This window comes from Arachis stenosperma, chromosome 2 (genome assembly GCF_014773155.1).
Source record: "Arachis stenosperma cultivar V10309 chromosome 2, arast.V10309.gnm1.PFL2, whole genome shotgun sequence".
Lineage (NCBI taxonomy): Eukaryota > Viridiplantae > Streptophyta > Magnoliopsida > Fabales > Fabaceae > Arachis > Arachis stenosperma.
The window spans coordinates 115,820,367-115,840,262 of NC_080378.1; the positions used below are offsets into that span (position 1 = coordinate 115,820,367).

At 29.0% G+C, this 19,896-nt stretch overlaps 2 protein-coding genes across 2 annotated transcripts; one reads left to right on the forward strand and one right to left on the reverse strand.

The window, feature by feature from the left end:
* Positions 1-2,819: 2,819 nt before the first annotated feature.
* On the forward strand, positions 2,820-6,124 carry LOC130960773 (rho GTPase-activating protein 2). Its single transcript, XM_057886235.1, has 4 exons — positions 2,820-3,335; positions 4,230-4,350; positions 4,460-4,810; positions 5,084-6,124. The coding sequence occupies exons 1-4, from the start codon at positions 3,001-3,003 to the stop codon at positions 5,690-5,692; spliced, it is 1,416 nt and encodes a 471-aa protein (XP_057742218.1). The 5' UTR covers positions 2,820-3,000; the 3' UTR covers positions 5,693-6,124.
* Positions 6,125-7,197: 1,073 nt separating this feature from the next.
* On the reverse strand, positions 7,198-8,147 carry LOC130960797 (uncharacterized). The gene has a single exon (XM_057886258.1). It carries the CDS (start codon positions 7,917-7,919, stop codon positions 7,485-7,487), a length of 435 nt encoding a protein of 144 aa, XP_057742241.1. The 5' UTR covers positions 7,920-8,147; the 3' UTR covers positions 7,198-7,484.
* Positions 8,148-19,896: the final 11,749 nt, after the last annotated feature.

Genomic DNA, 19,896 nt, shown 5'->3' on the forward strand with positions numbered 1-19,896 from the left:
AAATCAAAGAACAATTAATGACTTGCGAAAGACTTGTGACGTGTCTTACCTCGTTCTCAGCATGTATAAGCTGTCAAACCCTACTCGCAACAACACATCTTTCTTCCCTCACCATGTATAAGCTGTCAAACCCTACTCGCAACAACACACGCTTCACCAAAATTCATCTCTCTCTCTTTCCTTTATTTTCTCCTTTCAATTTTCATGCGAAAATCTATCTTAATTTTCTAGACAGCCAAACGCGTTTTTTTTGAAGAACTCGTCCTTTTCAAGATGGTGAAGAAATCCAGTCTCTTTGTAGCTTCCGTCTGTCGCCGCGTTGACCACCGCAGTTTCTGTTTCATCTTCTTCTATGCATGTCTCCATTCAGGGTGGGTTTCAGAGTGACCATGGAGGCTCTTCTTCTTCTCCGAAAGATTCAGCTTCGACAGAAAAATTCGCTCCAAGATTTGACGGGTTGAGGTTCATTGAGACCCTTGTTACTGCTCACAGATGAAACCTTTATTTTCTAGGAAATAAGAATTTTAAAGTTTCTTACTCAATTATCTGTAGTACTTCTATTATCTGAGAAAAAAAAATTAAAATTTTTTTAACTTTTTTCTTTTCTTCTTCTGGTAGGATTTATTATAACTAGGAAAGGAAATTTAGAGAGAAAAATTGTAATGTGGAATTATTTTGTTTTTATGTTCTTGTTTTTTGTACTTTTCTTTTTTTTCACCTGAACTTGTGATGTGCGTCTTGTCTTGTGATTCTTCTTCATAAATTTCTCAGAAAATAATAATAAAAAAAGTTTTTGCCAAAAAAATTTATTAAATTATTATATTTTATATATTACGTACTCTTTTTGTACTTTTATTATAAAAAAATTATAACAAATAAGTTTACATTTACTGATAATTAAAAAACAATAATCTAAGTAATATTATTAAAATTTGTATTTATAGTTCAATCTACGGACTAAAAAAAATTGGTATAATTTTATAAGTTGATTACTTAATATCATGTATGGAAAAATTTTTATATGATGCTCAAGATGAAAAATCTCAGCACTTAAAAGAAGCTACTGTAGTAATAGTGCTAGATAGAGCACAGACTTCTGAAAATAAAGCCTGCAATTCTGTTAGTTTGTATTTTTTTTATATTACACTAGTAATGATAAAGTTAATAATAGTGATTTTTTTTCTTGTTTTTTTATTAGAAATAATTAAATTATTATATTAAATTATTTTCATAATCTAATAAATATAATAAATATCTTAATTTTTAAAATATTAATCATGAAACATAACGTATAATGACTTAAGTGAATTGTTATATATTTTTTTATTAATTATTATGCACTTTAAATTACATATTTTTGAATTTTTGACGGACATTTTTTTTGTAAAAAATATTTGATTTTAAATTAAAATGTTAATTATTTTTTCAACGACCTAAAATTTTTAAAATAGACAAAATAAAATAAATAATCAACAATTATATTATACAATAAATTTGTTTGTGAATTTTTGCATTACCTTTTATTATACTTTCTTAAAAAATAATTTAATTAAAGTTAACTCATTTTTACAATTATAAACAAAAAAACGCAAACATAAAAGAGACCACGTTAATGTGTTATTCAACTTAAGCAACAAATAATATAAAAAAAAGAGTTTAGTAATTTGACTATTATTATTTTTTTTTGAGGCTGTCTTTTTCGACAAAAAAATACCAATCTTTGTTTTACTATTTCTTTTTTCATTTTATAAATTTTATTTTGTTTTTTGAATATTCTTAAAAAAATAATCACCTTTTAACCATTTTTTCAAATTAATTATAGTTTATAAATTCTTAATTTTAATGAGAAGACAAATTATGTCATAAATGACATATGTGATATATAGTACTTGTTGTAAAAGTAAAAGCAACACACGCCCGCTTTTAATTATTTGGTACATAGTTAAACTATTGAAAAATTTTTTCATCAGCATTATAGAATTTAAAAAAAATAGTTAAAAGTTCAAAATATATAATTTAAAATGCATAACAATCAATAAAAAAATATATAAAATCTATTTCATGATTAATATTTTAAAATTAAGGTATTTATTTTGTTTATTATATTACAAAAATAATTTAATATAATAATTTAATTATTTTTAATAAAAGAAAAAAATCACTATATTAAGTTTATCATTAGTCGTATGATATAAAAAAACACAAACCGATAGCAATGCAGATTTTATTGTCAAAGCCTGGATTCTATACAAAACACGTATTTATCTAATATTATAATTACGTTAGTTTTTTAGGTGCTAACAATTTTTATGTTCAGTATCATAGAATTTTTCATACATTTTTTCCCTTTGTCGTCAGAATGATAAATAGACTAATATTATAACAGTGTTTTATTTTTATTTAAAAATATTTTATTCTTTTTCACTTGAAAAATTTGTAAAAAATAAGTTGGAAACATAAAATTATGACTATCTTTTTATTTTAAATTTACTTTAACAAATTTTAATGTCATCGACAATGAAAATAACAAAAAAAATTAATGTGACTAACCTAAATTTTTTTAAGAAGGAATTTAATTTAAAAAAATATTTAAAAGATCAATTTAAAAAATAAATAAATAATTTATTTCTTTTTGTAAATACAAAATGAAAAATACATGTAATGTAAGTACTAGAGTACAAGTAGTAAGCCTGATGGAAGGGGTTAAGGAAGTGGCAAATGCGGTAATTAAGCTCAACATCGGAGACCGAAAATGGAAAGCTCGATATCAAGATAAAGTGACATTTCGTGAGAGAGATTTCGTGAGAGAGAGAGAGAAGAAATTTGAAAATGGGAGTGGCCGTTTGAATTGAATTGAAAGCCTTCAAAACAAAAAACAAAAGCTTCATTCATTACTATCAACAAATAAGAAATCAATGCAACCCAACAAATCCACATTCATTAACTAACCACTACTCACAACTCAGAAGAGAGAGAGAGTGAGAGAGAGAGAGAGAGAGAATGCCGGGGTTAGTGATGGTAACGAGAGGCGGCGGATGCGGTGGAGGAGGGAAGAGAGCGAGACCTGATGCTACGGCGGCGGAAGAAGAAGAGCAGAGACAGCTGTCACTAGTGGCGTTATTGATAGCGGCGCTGAGAAAATCTATGGTGGCTTGCAGAGTAGACAGACCATCAGAAGAAGTGATCTCCACTGTCCATCATAATCACCAGATGGAGATCGGATGGCCGACAGACGTCCAGCACATCACACACGTAACGTTTGATCGATTCAATGGCTTCCTCGGTCTCCCTCTTGAGTTCCAAGTTGAGATCCCCGGTCGCGTTCCCAGTGCTAGGTAAACATTTTATTTTACTTTTTTTTTTAAAAATAATTAACAGTTCTTAGATTTTTACTTTATTTAATTTTAAGGGCTTTGCTTTGTTTGATTGAAATTTCAAATGCTAGGTACTTCAATTTCTTTTGTTTGAAACAAAACTGGAAACTTTGTGTGTATTTATTATAACTTAAATTTTTTATAAAATTAGAAAAAGGAAAATTAATCATTGTTTTGTTGTATCTCTAGATTAATTTTATGTTTCAAATGTACCTTTGTTATTTTTGTTGCACCTCAACTTGTGCTTTTTGCTTTTGAATATTGATGAGTATGTCGTTTGGAAGAGAAAGAATTCAAAGGATAAGGCTCTTTTGAAAGCCATGGTTCTAGCTGATTTGAAAAAAGCATTGGAGCTGCTCATTTTAACTTATACAAATAGAGGATGGAAGAAAATTATTATTTTTTATTTTATATAAAAATAGAGGATGCAGAACTAAGTTATATACAGGTGATGAGCCTAATTACCGTTTATTAATAAAAAAATATATTTTCTCAGTGTAAAGTAAAAAATAAGCTAGAAAAAAATCCGAATGTAGATTGCATGGTTTTCCTAGGGTTGTGTAAATTCAGAAAATGAGAACACCATTGTTCATTTGAAATGAGGTCCTCCTGAGACTGGAAAGTGTACTGCATTCTACAAATTCATTGAATTATGTAATGTACTGTTCAATCTTATTTATACTTTCTTGAATTTACCATTACTTTTTCAAAATTCATTAGCTCAATCCTATTTTTTGAAAGTAAAAAAATAAATAAAGAGGTGTTCTCCTCTAGACATTGTCTATTGTGTTTTCGTGTATACCGATGTTCACTGCAACATTCTAAGCTGTGATTTGCTGCAATCTATGCTTGCAGTGTGAGTGTGTTTGGGGTCTCAGCAGAATCTATGCAGTGTTCTTATGATTCCAAAGGAAACAGTGTCCCCACTATTCTATTGCTAATGCAGGACCGTTTATACTCACAAGGAGGCTTAAAGGTATTGAAATTTGAAATCAATGCAATATATTTTGCAATTTGGACCAGATTTTTTAAAACATTCAGTTTAAGGTGAGCTTTTTTTACTTGTATTTTCAATGAATTTTCAGGCTGAAGGTATATTTCGGATAAATCCGGAAAATAGTCAAGAGGAGCATGTGAGGGACCAGTTAAACAGAGGCATTGTGCCGGACAACATCGATGTCCATTGCTTGGCCGGGCTAATTAAAGCCTGGTTCCGGGAGCTTCCTTCGGGGATACTAGATGGACTCTCGCCAGAGCAAGTTCTTCAGTGCAACACAGAAGAAGAGTCCGTTGAGCTCGTGAAGCAGCTAAAGTCAACGGAGTCTGCATTGCTCAGCTGGGCTATTGATCTCATGGCTGATGTTGTGGAAGAGGAGGAGTGTAACAAAATGAATGCTAGAAATATTGCAATGGTTTTTGCCCCAAACATGACTCAGGTATGCTACTTCATGTGTTGGGGGATGATAATATATTAACATGATATGTAGTTTTGTTGAATTAGAAGCAAAATAATCTGCCGTCATTACGTAGTTTTCAATATCAAACAATTTGCATACTAGTGAGGTTACACAAGTTCTTTGATGTTGTTAACATTGCTCAAATCTTTACGAGTTTGATTATCTTACAAGGTGATGAATATCATTATTGAATAACTTTGGACAGCATTAGTCTAATTGTGTTCATATTTTATATTTTGTTTCTTGAAACAGATGTCTGATCCTCTAACTGCCCTGATGCATGCGGTTCAAGTGATGAACTTGCTCAAGACACTGATAATGAAGAATCTAAGAGAACGTGAAGAAACCACAACCGGATATTCTCCCATGTCATTTCGCTCATCGAATCACCAGTCCGAGGAAGAATATGACAGTCAGCGAGAAACGGACACCAGTGGTGAATTGAGAGGGACTAAGTCGGATTATGACGATCATCACCCTCACTATAGCCATAGCAGTGAAGGGGAGGAAGAAAGGGAGGCTGAATCTTTAAGCGAGATTGAAGAATGCTTCTTGAAGCAGTTGGATGATGATAACACAAAAGGGTTCTCACAACAAGAACCTTCAGGCTATTTGCAAGAGTACATTAACCCTATAAGTTGTTGCTCAGATTTTAGCATCAAATCCATTGCATCAATTGCCGACGGAACCATAAATTCCAGCTTAAGTTCCATTGATGGAGAAAGGTTGAGGACAAGGGTGGCTGCCGTGAGCTCAAACATCGAAAAAAACAGCCCGTCAATAGAATGTACAGGAACCAATGACGTGAAGATGATCGATAAGTTTTCCGATTCTGCGCCGCCGCTGCTTGCATCTAGTTGAAAAACTGGATTTCATTTCAGTAGGTTTTTTTCAAGAGACATGTCATGTATATTCACATTTGCCTCCCACATTCAGTGGCTACACACCTTCCTCCCATGTAATAGAAAAGAGAGGTGTGTTAGCTTAGTGTATGAGACAGAATGAGTATACGAAACATTCTCTTTTCTAAGTTCCTTGTTTCATATTTTGTCTCAACAAGCAGGTTTTGTTTGTGTAAATTTTAATACATGAAGTAGGAACTGTATGGCTTGTTGTGGATTGTTGGAAGGTTACTGTGTTCAGCTTAGGCTGAATTTGATCTTGTTCTGTATGTTCAAAAAGTACTAGACAACTCTAACCATGACAAATTTCACTTCTGTGAAAAGTTGTAAGATTGATGAATTCCTTGGGAATAGGCATAATGATGTAGGTCTAAGATGATGCTTGCTATGTTTCCTGTGTATGATCAATATTTGTTGGATTTCATATTCCATTCACAATGGCAACATGGTAAATCTTCGACGGGATATAAGAGGAATTTGTACCAGATTTTTTTCGAATTTGGTGGAATATGATCTTGCTTGAATATCCCGCGACACAATTATACCCCAAGAGGTGTATTGGATCTAGTTGAGAGTAGTAAACCAAAAACATAACCAAAATAATTCTTATAACCAGGTTAGATTTATGGTTAGAAATGGTTTAGTTGTGATGGGTTAGGTTTTCAAGTTAAAATGATTTATTTATAAAAATATTATTCTTACACTAAAATCAATCTTTAATGTATCTGTGTATAAATTTATATGCGGTTTAATTTATTTTCAATGTATATTTATATATCAACATATATACCGGTGGTTGACTTTAATAGTAATTTTTAAATTAATGTACAAATAGCATAGTCATTTATTTATTAATTTTTGTACGGGTTATATTTTAGCAAAAATATTATTCGTACATTAAAATCAACCACTAATGTATTTATATAGAAATATATATATGATTTAATTTATTTTTAATGTATATTTATATTTTAATATATATTTTATATTAATAGCTGATTTTAGTGTACATCTAACATAGTTCATATTTTAGACGTAGTTTCATTTTGAAAAAATAATGTTTTCTAAAATAATCTTTTTATCGTAATCTTTTATGATAATAGATAAAGAAATTAAAAATTAAATGGACGAGGTCAGCTAATATTCTGAGATTATGAACTTTAGTTTACACTTTTTGGGGAAAAGTAAGTTGGAACTTGACCAACTTTAATGTTCTTAACATTATACTCTTTCCGTTGTTTTTAAATGAGTATTCATTTTTAACATTTTTCCTTTATAAATAAATGCTTTCAAAGAATTCGTCAAATTCATACTTGTAAGCTCAAGAAATTCATCAAAATTAGAATTTAGAATATTACAATTGAGAATAGTTTCCAGCTTCAACCTGCTGTCTCTATCCCTATAATTAAATAAAATCATATAAAAATTAAAATGAAACAAATAGTAATTGTGAACAAACATTCATTGTAACAAATAAAAATAGCATTCATGTAACCATTTGCAGAGAAATTACATATTTACATTTAAATTCACTAATTAGCTGCCTAAGTTTCTAAAATTTACATTGAGTTCTTTCTTTTTTTTTTTTCTTTTTTTTTCCTCTTCTAAGCCATTTGATTCATTTTCTTTTATCCGTGTCAGCCAAAAGAAAAATATAAGAAATTTTCATAATGACAAATAAAAGAGCTAAAAAAAAGGAACCCAGAATAGATAAGAAAACTTGAACCAAAAATAGATCTGAAGAAAAGAAATCAAGATGCCAAGCATGCTTCCCAGAACAACCTATTCTTTTCCATTTCATCCAAAGATTCTTGATTTGAAGCAAATGACACAAATGACCTTGTTGGGTGCTGTTCTTGCAAAACCTCATCTTCTTCATCACAATATGATGTTCCAAAAACAACATCTTCTTCTTTCTTCTCCCCATCATCATCATCATCATCATCCCAATTGACCTCAGCAACATTACATGTATCATCATCATAATCAGATCTATCATAGCTGCAAGATAGAGCATCATCATCATCATCATAATCTTCATGACCATGATGAACATAACTACCTACCCTTGAAATCTCACAAACCATTTTGTTGTGATCAAAATCAGCTTCTTCAGAATCCCCACTGGCCTCAAAGAGAATGTAAGAAGAAAAATCTGGAGTGACATTATTACCCTTCACATCCATAATAAGAGAATGAATGATATGATATGAACAACTTTCAATGTTCCTAGGATCCTATAGAACCACAGCCACTGAAAAATGAAAATGAACACCGCAACAACGTTGGCATAAACATATAACTAATAAAGAAAATAAAAGGTTTCGAAAACCATAATAATATATTATTGGAATTAGAAAACGTGGGACCACACTTGTTAGACACTTTTGGTGACAAAGACTATGATGAAATCTTTTCAAAATTAAACTTATATAATGTGACTCTGCCTTCTCTCTCTCATTATTGTTACTGATGAATGAAGTTGAGAAAAGCTTCTAGAAGGGTGGTGGCAATTAGTGCATGCCCAATTGCAAATATAGTAGTAGCCAATAGGAATTTGAATTTTGCATACACGCGCTCTTCTAGAACATTTTCTATTTCATTGAGCCTTATCTCATCATCTTGCTAATCCCTTTATGTATTATTATTCATCATCTGTTTTAGATTTTTTTTTTAAGAGTAATGCTAGGGGCAGCAACTTTGATATTTTGTAATCATTAATTGGACATCAATAATATTTTTAATGGTATAAGATTATATCTAATAGTGAAAAATTACTCATTTTTCTTTTGATAGTTAAGTGCTGATCAAAAAACACAAAAATTACTAGTCCCTAACTTTTTTTTTTTAGGAAAAGATATTAAAAATCAGTAATTTAATTTATATTAGACAATATTTTTAATTTAGGTAAATTTTTTGATGCCTATAAGTGTGGTATCGAATTTGCCGAATTATCTTATAAAGTAAATTTTAAATATTTAAAAATTATTTATTTTTATATTTTTTAAATTAAATATTAATATTTATTTTTTTTAATAAATTAGGCAACTTTTTATAGGCACTCAAACAAACACCTTTAATTTAATAGTCAAACACTATCTTTTTAATATATATTTTAAAATATTATTGATTATCTACTGATTAAAATTTTGAAATTTGTTTTCTGTTGGGTCTTGGAAAAGGGGAGGGGAATATTATATTATATATGTCATATAATCATGATCCTAATATTTCTAGAAGCCTTAATTTATTTACTAAATCAAGTTAATTTTCTATCAGGTGACAACGTGACAAAGTTCCCCATGCTTCAAATAAGAAAGAAGAAAAAAAAATTGATGACAAAAAAGGTTATTCTTATTAAAAATGTTATTTATACATTAAAATTAATTATTAAAATTAATTATTAATATATTTATATATAAATATATATACGATATAATTTATTTTTAATATGTATTTATATTTTAATATATATTTTATACTTATAATAAATTTTAGAAAAAATTTTATTCTCTTTTCCTGTAAGATACTAAAATAATACTCTCCTCCTTTTTATTTTATAAATGTACAATTTTTTTCTTTTTAATTTTTAAAAAACCTCATCTTTAATCTATTTTAAATTTTTTGTGTTAACTAATATTAACTTTATTTATTTTTTTAAGAAAAAATATCCATTAGTAAAAATGTTATTTTTTATCATTAAATTTTGCTTTCCAAAATATTCTTTAATAAATTATTTTTTTATTGATTAAATTATATTTTTATTAAAATAATTTTTAAAAGATTAATAATTAAATTATTTTTTTCTGAAATATCTACTCTTTAATAATTTTTTAATTATTAAATTGTGATTTTACCAAAATTTTTGTTAGTAATTATTTTTATATTTTACTATTATTTTTTTATATCAATATATATTATTTTAACATTAAATAAAAAAATTTTACCACTGTTAATATATATAACAATTAATATATATTGATATTGAAAAATAATCTTACTAAAATTTTTTGTTTAATGTTAAAATAACATATATAGATATCGAAAAATTAATAGTAAAATATAAAAAAATTGTTAACAAAAATTTTGGTAAAATTATAATTTAATAATTAAAAAATTATTGAAGGGTATTTTAGAAAAAAAATATATAATTATTAAATTTTTTAAAAAATACAATTTAATTAATAAAAGAATAATTTATTAAAGGATATTTTGGTAAGCAAAATTTAATGATAAAAAAAATTACTAATGGGTATTTTTAAAAAATAATTTATTTTTTCTTAAAAAATGGATAAAGTTAACATTAGTTAACACAAAAAACTTAAAATAAATTAAAGAAATAATTTTTTAAAAGTTAAAAGAGAGAGGAATGTACATTTATAAAATAGAGAAGTGAAAAATGTCATTTTACCATCTCGCAGAAAAAGAAAATGTAATTTTCTCTAAATTTTAGTAACTAATTTTAGTATCCACGTAATTTAGTCTTATTTCTATTATTAGTTTGTCAATTTAGTGGGGTGTGCTACTATCGTTATCCCGTAAGGTTTTTTTTTTTTTTTTTAAATGAATTCACCTGTTTCTTATGTAATATTAGACATCATTTTTTATTTACAAAAAAATTAATTGTAATATGTTATTGCTAAAAAATGTATGCAAATATAAAATAATGTATTATCACCTTAGTATTTATTATTTAAATAATTATCTAAAAATTTAATATTGCTTTTATTGAATGGTAGTTGAGCACAATCGTTTATATGACCATGCCTTAGGTAGCAAATTCCTATAATCAAGGCTTTCGTTTGAAATGGGATTTAGTTAATTTACTGTTCTTTAATCTAGTTAAACGCATCCAACTAACACTTGGAGGAGTTGAGCTTTCAATAATTATAAACTGAAAAAAAAAAACTAATATATGGAGATTCAATAAATAAACAAAAGTTAAATAAAAAAATTAATTAAGCATTTTAACAAGCAAAACAAAATAAAAAATAAAAAAGTCCTCTTAAGATTTTAACCTAAAAAGTGAGCAAAACAAATCCTTGAAGTTTAGTTATTTTAGCCGCTTCACCTTATTTAATTTCTGTTAGAATCTTTTGGTCTTCAAAAAAAATACATAAAAATTAAATTATATTTTTGTTTAGCACATTAAACTTATGGAGAAAAGTGCACATGGTTTTGCTTTCTGAAAATTGTAAGATAAACATTGAAGTTTTTCCTACGCATTATTTTCTAAACAACATGCTTAGTCCCTAGTATATAAATTTAAACATGTTGATTTACCATTAATTCCGTGTTTGACAAATTAAATTTGGATAAACAAAGTTAATTACGTGTTACACAAAACTAGTGTAGCCGGCATATAGAAAAAATGAAAAATACTTTGGACTCTCTTGTGAGTTGAATCCTTTGACCTATTTTCATTTATTTCAAATCATCATTGGAGCCTCCAATAATAGAATATTAAAATATATTATAATTAATTAACATTCATTAAAATTATTTAACATATCAAAAAGTTTATTATAAAATATTATATATTTATTATTTCGATTCTCTTAGTATTTATAAGTATTTTTTTATATTATTTTATTTTATACAATTTAAATACATACAAACTTTTTTTTTAATTGCTCTCTCTTACCTTTTTTAACGTAAAACATCACTAAGCAAAGGAAAGAAGAAATTGAAGAACAATGAAGGGGGGAAGAAAGGTACATCTACAACTACAAGTAATGAACTACCTCATGCATGTAAAGAGAAAAAACATGACAACTAGCTAGCTCTAGGATTATATGTATGAATATTAAAATGAATTTAATTTTAATATATTATACTGTAGTGGTTGAAAACTTTCTTTATGTAATAATTGCTAAGTCTTGTGTTTATTGTCGTATAGATAAAAGTTTTTGCTTAAAAGTTATTAATAATAATTATCATTTTGATTTTTTTTATATAAGCATAAATTAAACCAATATATTTTGACCCAATTTATTTAAATTTTTTAAACAAATAAAAAAGGTCAAAACCAATAATTATTATGAAAAAAATAATTATCTAAAGTATGGATAATTATTGTAGAAAATTCAAAGAATATATGTCATAACATATTCTAAAAATAAATATTATATATTATTTTTAGATATATTTTTTGTGAACTTTTATTTTGAATATTAAAAATAATTAATAATGTATAAAAAAGACAACGAAAATATTTTATATCATAAATAGAAGATATAAAAAAATTCAAGAAAATTATGCAAATAAATTTTTTATTAAAAAATATTTAGTGAATAAGGTATTGAAATTAAATTATCTTCTGGAAGTATGGTGTTGTCTAGTCTTATTAGGTATGCTGAAATTAGAAAAGTCAAATTATGTGCGTTTTACACGTGGGCAATTGGGTCCATTTCCATTCATTCAGCACATGCCAAGAATAAGATGCTTCCGTAGGGTTAATACCGTAAATATACCCCTAAAATTATACACACACCACACTTCACACATGACATGACACACAACTCTATTATTAGTTAGTCCTAGGGATGGCAATATCACCCGAATTCGCGGATACTCACTCCGTCCTTATCCGTTTAGAGTGGGTAATTACTCGTCCTGTATCGAGACGGATTTTTAGCGGAGTGGGTTCTTGAGAGGGACGGGACGGGGTTGGATTTAGGTAATATCCGCCCCTACCTGCCCGCTATATATATAATATATATTATTTTAATATATAATATGTATAATATATGTAAAATAATTAGTAAATAATTAATAATATTGTATCATATTTAAATTTTTACTTTAATTTATGTTATGTATATGATGATGATTATATAAATTTTGAAATTTAATTTTATTTATTGGATTTTAATAATTATATGGGCGGGTAGGGGGGACGGGTACCCGCAGGGGCGGGTTAGGGTTCAGCGTTTTACTGTCTGTAAGTAGAAGCGGAGCGAGTTTTATGCGGGTTGGTGTACGGCGGGGCGGGATCGGGTAGAGCAAAAATTCGCCCCTACCCGCCCTATTGCCACCCCTAGTTAGTCGTTAAGCATGTCAACGAGATATAATTTAAATGATATATTTTTTTATATTTATTTAAAAATTATGAGTTTAAATTGTTTTATTTTTTAAAAAAAAATTAGTCATCGAGTATATCTTTAAAAAATTTTACTCGTTTTTTTTTTTAAAAAAAAATCTTATTATATTAACATCTATAAATTTTATAAAAATAAAATATATAAATTTTTATTTTAGTTAGATTTATTATTGTCATTTAAATAAATAAATTCTTAAAAGTGTAACAAAAATTTATATATTTTATTTTTATAAAATTTATAAATTTTTTAACGTAATAAAAAATTTTTATAAAAATAAAAAATGTTTACCACAAAATTTCTTAAAAACATATTTTGAATATATACTCTTACTTATTTATTAAGAAATGTAAATATACACAATTCCACAAAAAGACATTAGACATGTTTATAACATTGCTTATGTTCGTTGAAGTGAATTGAGCATGGTAAAAAGTACATCATAAAAAAACAAAGTAAATCTAAGAAGATGGAGCCACCATTATTAGTGGGTGACAAGTACTGCTCTTAAAAAAGTTGAAATGGATCATTAGATCTTATTATTAAATATAAAATTACAAATGGTAGATAATTGGAGCACTGGATCTATCCTCCTCTTTAATCAATGACTTGAGTTTCGGTTTTGCTAAAAAATAAACGAAAAAGAAAAAGAAAAAAATAACAATAATATAAAAAAGACTATTATTAATTATTTTGTATATTTGGTGTTTTGTTTCTGATCTGCTATATTTTTTTTTAAAGGATATAAAATATATGAATTTTGTGTTTTGAAACATAGCTTTTTGTTTCCTTTTTTATCTTTAAATAAAAGACCTAAAATTCACTTAAAATATTTTATTTATTGATCAAGTTAAATTAATCAAATTTCTAAAGTTAAATTCTAAAATGATCCTGAGGTTGACGTCGTGCACAAAAATCGTCCATGAGATTTCAATTATATTAATTACGTTCTTGAGAATGACAAAAATGCACCACATTAATCCTGACCTATTTTTCATTAACGGCGTAATGACATGGTTTGATGACGTGGCATGTTAGTGACACGTGTCACTCCATGATTTTGCCACGTGTAATGGTATAATCATATGTTGACCAGTGACACATGGCATACTGACATGGATAGTTGTGACACATGTCACAAATCTTATTTGGCCTGTGTAACGTGTTGCAACAACATTCGTCTACGTGTCATTCATTATATCATCATTGTAGATGCTCCAAATTAGTCCATCACTTTGCGTTAAATGACTTATTTTAGTCCCTGAAATTGAATGTCCTGCATCAAACTAATCCCTTCAGCAGTTTTTTCTCATTTTTTTTAAATTTCAAATTTTCAATATTCAAATACATTAATTTCATTTCTATTTTTTCACATATCATTTAAATACAAGTGCTTTTACAAAAAATTTTAAAATTTTAGTTTTAGTTATATAATTTTTTTCTATAATAATTTAAACATTGGTAAATTTAATAATATATAAGTATATTATTATAAGAAATGAATTATATGATTGATTAGACACATTTTTTCATTTAAAAAATGTGTTTTTAACAAGAAATCAATAACTAAAATATACATTTTTCAGTTCTTATGAAATACACGTTTTCATTGTGTGTAAATAGACTAGACCGAAGGTACTTCAAGCACCCTATCTACCATCTCCGACCTCTTTAATCTAGACGAAAGAGGTCGGAGATGGTCGTCAGGGTGCTTAAAATATCTTCACGTCAACTCTAAGACAGCAGTTTAAGGTACCTGCAAGAGAAAAAATATTTTATAAAAACACTTATATTTAAATAACATGTGAAAAAATAGAATTGAAATTAATAGATTCAAAGATATTGATAATTTTGAATTTATAGAAAAAAAACTAGTGAAGGGACTAGTTTGGTGCAGGACATTTAATTTTAGGGACTAAAATGAGTCACTTAACGCAAAGTGAGGGATTAATTGGTGCATCTACAATCATGACATAATGGATGACACGTGGACAAATACTATTATGACACGTGGCACAAACAGATATGTGGCCAAATAGTATTGTGACACGTGGCGCAACCATCTACCTTAACATGCCACGTGTCACGGCATGTTAACTGGTCAACACATCATACTATTACACGTGGCCAAATCATAGAGTGACACGTGTCACTAACACGCCACATTATCAAATCATGTCATCACGACGTTAATAGAAAATGGGTTAGGGATTAACGTGGTGCATTTTTGTCAATCCCAAAGACATAATTAATGTAATTGGAATCTCAAAGACAATTTTAGTACACGACGTCAATCTCAAAGACTATTTTAAAGTTTTACTCCAAATCTCTAATAATAAGATTCGGAAATAATAACTAGTGACTTAGCTTTAAAGAAATGGATTAGTTTTGGTTATAGGCAAGCTTTAGTGTCCCACTTAGGCAAAACGTATGTTGTGTAATTAAAACTAATTGCAACCACACAAATCAAAGTTATTTAATTAAAGCAAGTTACCAATAATTTATGACTACTACTAATTAAAAGGAGGAAAAAGAAAAAAAATTATTATTATTTATTAACTAATAATTAGCTCACAAATAATTAAAAGGAGAAGTGAACATGGTTTGGATTGCTACTTTATTGAAGATAAAATAAAATATTAACTAATTATTTATAAAAAAAATAGTGTTAAAAATTATTTAATTGGTCACACGTAATTATGAAGAATCTTTTATAAATATGTATCTAATTGTAAATTGATTCATTTCATAACTTGAGAAACTGCTCTTTAAATTTCGAATATTTATTTGAAAATGAAAAGAAACCGAAAGTTGAAGAGATAAGAAAAAATATAATAATGAACTAAATATTTATCATTTTTATCTTTATTATAAAATAATATAATTAATTTTTTTCTTCTCTCCCGTTTCTTACCATTGAAGAACATAATTTTTTTTTTCTTTCCTCCAAATCCTGTAAAGGTTTTCTTATCAGCCGTACATTTTGAGCAAAAAATTCACTTGATCTAATGGAAATAAACATATATTTTTCTCTTTTTTTAATATATGCTTCCTTCCAAAGTCTTATATTAGACCCTAGATTACACGAGCAAGCATGATTAACTTTCACTTATATTACTTCAAAGTTATATATTAATTCATTGGATAATTATTTGGACGGATTGTATTATCAAATGATAATATATATAACTTCTTTCTTTTTAAAACAAGTAATTTTTATTTTTTAGGTTTATTAAAAAATATATATTTAGATAAAAAATAAAAAAGTAAAATAATATATTTTTAAAAAGTGAGAGTATTACATTGATAAAAAAAAAAAACTTAAATGTGGTAACCACTTAAAATTAGTTAAAAATTAAAGCTTCTAAACAAATGAAAGAATGTTTTCAATGATATGACAAAAGAATGAAAAGATAGATCATGATGATGATGTAAAATGATTTAAAATTCATGCTATAAGAGATCTTCTTTAAAATAAAAAAAAAATATATCCTTCATTAAACAAATTTGATACAGATACCTAATGAAACGCGTGACGTAAATATTAATAACGTTGTTATTAAATTATATTTTTTTATGTGTTAGAGAAATATAAATAATTTTTTTTTGTAATAATTTTTTTCTTGATGTCCTTTATATAAAAAAATATTAAAATTCTATCAATCAGTCATCAAGATCTAGAATGAAAGAAAAAATTTTTAATTAGTAATTATTAGTGGATCGACTTAGTTACTAAAATAAAACAGTATTGACTCTTTAATATACTAATTATTCGTGTCAAATTTAACGGTGAAACAATATTAAATTTGATCAAAATATTTTTAGACTAAAATAAGACTTTTAAACTTTTTGAGATAATATTTAAAACAGTAGGGACTAAAATAATATTTTCTCTTATTTTATTTTGCGGTCATTATTAGGAAGGCAGTGGTACCTTGAAATTGGAAAACATGAATCATGAATGAATGAATACAAGTTGACATAATAATGGACCATGGAAACCCATGACACATTCGTCTCGTCAGTGTCATTGATGTTCTATAGTGTAGGTGTAGCAGTAACTTTCTCTGACTCTCAGGAAATCATTAATTGTAACAAGCATTCATAAATATGTTGCTGTGATTTGGAATATCATGGTCTACTCTAATTAGAGTTTAGTTCGTTCAAAATATATATATTTACACACTTAACAAAGACTCTCAAATCGAAAGTTTGAGTACAATTATGTTTATCAATTTTTTTTTTAACTACTACTTTATTTTAACTTTAATCTACGTATCATTGTTAAGAGTGTTTAAATTTGTGCAGAGGATATTACAGAAAATGAATAAATGTGAATATAATAGACATGTTAAACTTAACCTAAACAACCATACTATATAAAACACACAAAAACTAATCATCAATCGGCTATGTTATACTAGCATATTTGGTATTTATGAAAGAAAAATTATATGCTACTATACAACAACAACAACAACAAAGCCTTGTCCCACTAAGTGGGGTCGGTTACATGAATCAAATGACGTCATTGTGCTCTGTCATGTATCATGTCTACAGAAAGACCGTTTACATGTAGATCTCGTTTGACCACCTCATGGATAGTCTTCTTAGATCTTCCTCTGCCTTTCGCCCTTTGTCCATCTTCCATCTCATCCACCCTCCTGACTGGATGTTCTATCGGTCTTCATCTCACATGTCCAAACCACCTGAGACGCGATTCAACCATCTTTTCCACAATTGGTGCTACTCCAACTCTCTCCCTTATATCTTCATTCCTTATTTTATCCGATCGCGTGTGACCACTCATCCATCTCAACATCTTCATTTCTGCCACACTCAGCTTATGTTCGTGCTCCCCTTTAGCCGCCCAACACTCCGTACCATACAGCATAGCCGGTCTTATAGCGGTGCAATAGAATTTACCTTTAAGTTTTAAAGGCACTTTTTTGTCGCATATAAAACCAGATGCACTCCGCCATTTTGACCAACCTGCTTGGATCCTATGATTTACATCCTGTTCAATCTCTCCATTATCCTGTATGATGCACCCAAGATACTTAAAACTCTTAACCTTTTCTAGGATGTTTTCTCCAACCTTCACCTCTATATTGGGGTTTTCCCTTCCCGAACTGAACTTGCATTCCATATATGCCGTCTTGCTACGGCTTATGCGCAGACCATACACTTCTAAGGCTTCTCTCCATAATTCCAACTTCTTATTTAGGTCTTCCCTTGACTCTCCCATAAGGACGATATCATCGGCAAAAAGCATGCACCATGGCACAGGCTCTTGGATGTGCTCTGTGAGTACTTCCAGGACTAATGTGAAAAGGTATGGGCTTAAGGATGATCCCTGGTGTAATCCTATACCAATAGGGAATTCTTCCGTCACACCACCTTGAGTCTTCACACTAGTTGTGACCCCATCATACATGTCCTTAATTGCCCGAATATATGCGATCCTTACTCTCCTCTTTTCTAAAACCTTCCATAAGACCTCCCTTGGTACCCTATCATACGCTTTTTCCAAATCAATAAACACCATATGTAGGTCCCTTTTACTACTACGATACCTCTCCATCATCCTTCTTAATAGGTATATCGCTTCAGTGGTAGATCTTCCTGGCATAAATCCAAATTGATTCTCTGTTACTTGTGTCTCTTTTCTCAACCTCCTTTCTATCACCCTTTCCCATAACTTCATAGTATGACTCATAAGCTTAATCCCTCTATAATTTCCGCAACTTTGTATATCCCCTTTATTCTTGTAGATAGGTACCAATGTGCTCTTTCTCCACTCATCAGGCATCTTCTTTGACCTTAAAATCTCATTAAAAAGCTTGGTTAACCAGTTGATGCCTTTTTCTCCAAGACCTTTCCAAACCTCAATCGGGATATTATCAGGTCCTACTGTCCTGCCATTTTTCATCTGCTTTAAAGCCTCTTTTACCTCGAAATCTCGAATCCTTCGATAGTAGTCAAAGTTTTAATCTTCTTCCCTTGTGCATAATCGACCAAGGCTCGGAAGAGTCTTCTGTCCCTCATTAAATAACTCGTAGAAGTAACTCTTCCACCTTTCATTAATCTTCTCCTCTTGAGCCAACACCTCTCCATCCTTATCCTTTATGCACTTAACCTGATCCAAATCTCTCGTTCTTCTTTCCCGACTCTTTGCGATTCTATATATACCTTTTTCTCCTTCTTTTGTGCCCAAAGACTGGTAGAGACCCTCATATGCTCTTGTTTTTACTTCACTTACAGCCACTTTTGTCTCTTTCTTAGCCGCCTTATATTTTTCCCAATTATCTGCATTGCGGCATAAAGACCACTCTTTAAAGCATTCCTTTTTTATCTTTATCTTTTCTTGTATACTCGCATTCCACCACCAGGACTCCTTGTCTCTTGGTCCTATTCCTTTAGATTCACCAAAACTTTCTTTTGCTGTTCTTCTAATAACTTCTGCCATCTCCCTCCACATCTCTTCCGCGCTTCCGTTCCCCTCCCACTTTGCCTCTTCTCCTACCCGTCTTAGGAATTTTCTCTGTTCCTCACCTTTCATCGGCCACCACCTCGTCCTTGTGTTCTTCGTATAATGTCTTTTCCTCAACTTTTGCTCAACGCGAAAATCCATGACGAGCACCCTATGTTGTGTTGTCAAACTCTCTCCCGGAATGATTTTACAGTTAATGCAAAATTTCCGGTCAACTCTCCTCAACAAGAAGAAGTCGATTTGAGAGCTTGTCATGCCACTCTTATAGGTTATAAGATGTTCGTCTCTCTTTTTAAAACATGCATTTGCGATGAGAAGATCAAAGGTTGAAGAAAAGTCCAAAATAATTTTACCCTCGGCATTGATCACCCCGAAACCATGGCCTCCGTGAATACTCCCATATCCAGTCACTTCTCTCCCAACATGGCCATTTAAATCTCCTCCTAAGAAAATCTTATCTCCCAAAGGTATGCCTTGAACTAAACTTTCTAGTTCCTCCCAAAACCTTATCTTGTGTTGTTCGTCCGAACCCACTTGCGGTGCATAGGCACTAATCACATGGAAAGCACC